This window comes from Lipotes vexillifer, unplaced genomic scaffold (genome assembly GCF_000442215.2).
Source record: "Lipotes vexillifer unplaced genomic scaffold, Lipotes_vexillifer_v1.1 scaffold53, whole genome shotgun sequence".
Lineage (NCBI taxonomy): Eukaryota > Metazoa > Chordata > Mammalia > Artiodactyla > Lipotidae > Lipotes > Lipotes vexillifer.
Window position 1 is genome coordinate 3,702,965 of NW_006791814.1, and position 2,797 is coordinate 3,705,761.

Here is a 2,797-nt window from a genome sequence, read left to right on the forward strand (position 1 = left end):
CAGCAGGAAGGAGTGGCCTGAGATGTCAAAGCCATGCCAAAAGCCTCCTTCCCCGTGGCACTGCTGCTTACTCTGGTGCTCCTTTCTCACCCCCTCCAGGGCTGGCGACTGGTAGCAGCTGCCTGTGTAGTGCTCAATGTTGGCGAAGACGGCTGTGCCCACGTACCAGATGGCCGTGCCCACAAGCAGTGTGCTCAGCCGCCGCAGGACCAGGCTGGCCTTGCCCATCAGGTGGTAGTTGGTGAGGGTGATGAAAGGCAGAAGGAGACAGAAGGTCCAGGCCCAGGCCACTTTGACAAAATACCTGGCAGAGGAAGAAAGTGAAGGAAGTGAAGACGGGGACATGGCGGAGAGGGAACAATGTCATCACTCAGGACTCTGGACTCTCGAGGGAGGGAAAAGGGAGAAATAGGTGATAAAAGCTATAGACCACAACTTCACTCACTAAGTACTTTAAGTGTATTAACTATTGAATCCTTACACAACTCTATGAGGTACGTACTGCTATCATCCCTATTTTACAGAGAAGAAAACAGGCACAGAGAAGCATCATGCCCAAAGCAAAGGTCATCAGTGGTGGAGCCGGGATTTAAACCCAGGTTCTGTGATCTTAAGCACTATGCTATTTGCTGAGGAAAGTAATTACAGAGCTTTCACATACATCCACTTTCCCATAGAATACTCACAGTTACCTCGGGGGGAAGGTGTCACTAGCCCCATAAAGAATTGTTCAGTAAGTTGCCAGGATCACACTCACATGACCAGCAAGCCCAGGTTAAACCAAGGTTTGGCCAGCCCCAAAGCCCATGCTTTTTCTCCACCAAGGCTTTTTCCTACGTGGTAGAAATGATCAGACAGAGCTTGACTTCACGCTAGAAGACCCAGGTTCAAATCCTGACTCTGACTTATTACCACACCTCCAGGGCTCCGTTTCCTCAGCTGTTAAATAGAACTGAGGGAACACAACGATTTTTAAATCCAGAGCCAATGATTCACTAGTTCCCTTTCAATAATTAACTAGCATAGAGGTGTGGAGCAAAACACCAGAATCCATGGCAACTCGCAAAAGACAGGGACTTGTCTGCCAGGCTCTTCGGCTCCCAGCTCACCCAGGCCAGATCAAGCAGCAGCTGTCTTGTCTGCCTCCTCTGCCCTCATCAAAGGTGGCTGAGCTGCAGACCAGGTGCGGTAAACACATATGCAAGAGACTTGGGGCCATGACCACTCTCATAATCTATTCTCAGCCCAGCCTCTATGGGTGGGTGAGGAAGGAAGCTGCAAAGGACAGAAGGACTCTTCCTGGGTTCCAAAGGTTCTTCAGACACTACCCAAGGGCCTGTCGCTAAAATCTTCCCTGGGACTGATATGCAAGGATCTGGCCACAGCCAAGACCTGTCAGGTATTTGATGAAACTGCTGGAGAGAGAAACCAGGGTTTTAAGTAGATAACCAAAGTTGGACTGACTTTTGGGAGATGCTGCAGACACTGCACCTCCCAAGGAGAGTTGAAGCTCACGTCGGGGGAGGAGTTTTATCTTTCAGAGTTTCCCTTTACTATTGCAACGGTGTTTGTGTCGATAAACTTAAAATCCAAGAGGTTTAAAAAAAAAAAAGGAGGGGGTGGGTGGACTTAAGGAGAAGTCTCAAAGAGCCCGGCTGGGATGGTGTAGGATCCTAGGCCACTGCCATGAACTCTGAGTGACTAAGAAAATCCAAGCATATCCAGGGGAAAGGTCACGGACTGGAGGGTTCCACTCCGGGGCGACTGTCTTGGAACGGGGGTTGGCATGGGCTAGGACAGGCTCTCAAAGGTAGGGGGCGGGGGATGCTGGCGAAAGAAGGCAGGTCTGCTTGCCCCACCCAGGTGTGATGGGATTCTGTCACCAGCTGGGGGGTATCAGATTTAGGGCGGAGGCGCAGGGTCTGACATTGGCAGGCAGGAGGGAGGTGGCATCTCCCCCAGGGCAGGGGCCAACTCCTAACCCCCCAAAGGGAGGCAGGGGGAGCAGCGACACAGGCCGGTTCACCCCCCTTCCCACCCCCCACCCCTACACACACACAGACACACACACCACCCTGCCCGTCACCCCTGCCCAGTCAAGCTCAGACTGTCTAGTCTGTGTGTGCAAACGCGACTTGCTAGTGACACTAGCTATTCCGGGGTCCCTCCATCGCGACACGCGTGCAGACGCTGCTATCACGAAGGGGAGAAGGCTCTCCCCTTCCAATGACTCGTCCACCAGGGCAGCTAACCCCCGGCTCTCTGGGCAAGGCGACAGCTACGGCAGGGACAGGAGAGGACCCGGGGCGCACTCACACGTTGAAGACGTTGCGCTTGTTGCTGAGATAGCTCTCGGGCAGAGGGGAAAGCTCCTTGAGGAGGGAGCCCGCCAACATGGAGGCCACCAGGGCCCAGGGCAGGTAGCGCCGTACGGCCGCCCGCACCAGCGTCGCCCTGAGGGCCCACGCGCAGCGCTCCAGGTGCTCCATGCCCGACCTGTCGGCCTCCGTCAGCCTCCCCGTGCCCTCTCGGCCACCGTCTAGCCCATCGTCTTGGCCGGCGCCACCGCCTCCCTTTGAGCGCACGCGCACCGCTCGTAGGCCCCGCCCCCGAGGAGCGTGAGCGCTCCGGAGCCCGCGCGCTCCCCCTCCTGGCCACCGGCGGCCTCTGCAGCGCTCCTGTTTCCAAAATCCTCGCTTGCCTCCTTGCCTTCTCGAAATCCCGCCGCCAGGGTAACTTGCTCCCGGTACGGAAAGGCACACATCCTCTGTGCCTTGCTCTGATCGGAGGAAAAAGC

At 55.7% G+C, this 2,797-nt stretch overlaps 1 protein-coding gene across 1 annotated transcript in view; it reads right to left on the bottom strand.

Moving 5' to 3' along the window:
- The window catches only part of FITM2 (fat storage inducing transmembrane protein 2), a 3,759-nt gene extending 1,176 nt beyond the window's left edge, over positions 1-2,583 (bottom strand). The window contains 2 exon segments of the mRNA XM_007464767.1: positions 1-304; positions 2,317-2,583. The exon segment at positions 1-304 is cut by the window's left edge and continues 9 nt beyond it. Of these exon segments, the coding sequence (XP_007464829.1) occupies positions 1-304; positions 2,317-2,489 (477 nt within the window). The 5' untranslated portion in view covers positions 2,490-2,583.
- Between the last annotated feature and the right edge of the window lie 214 nt (positions 2,584-2,797).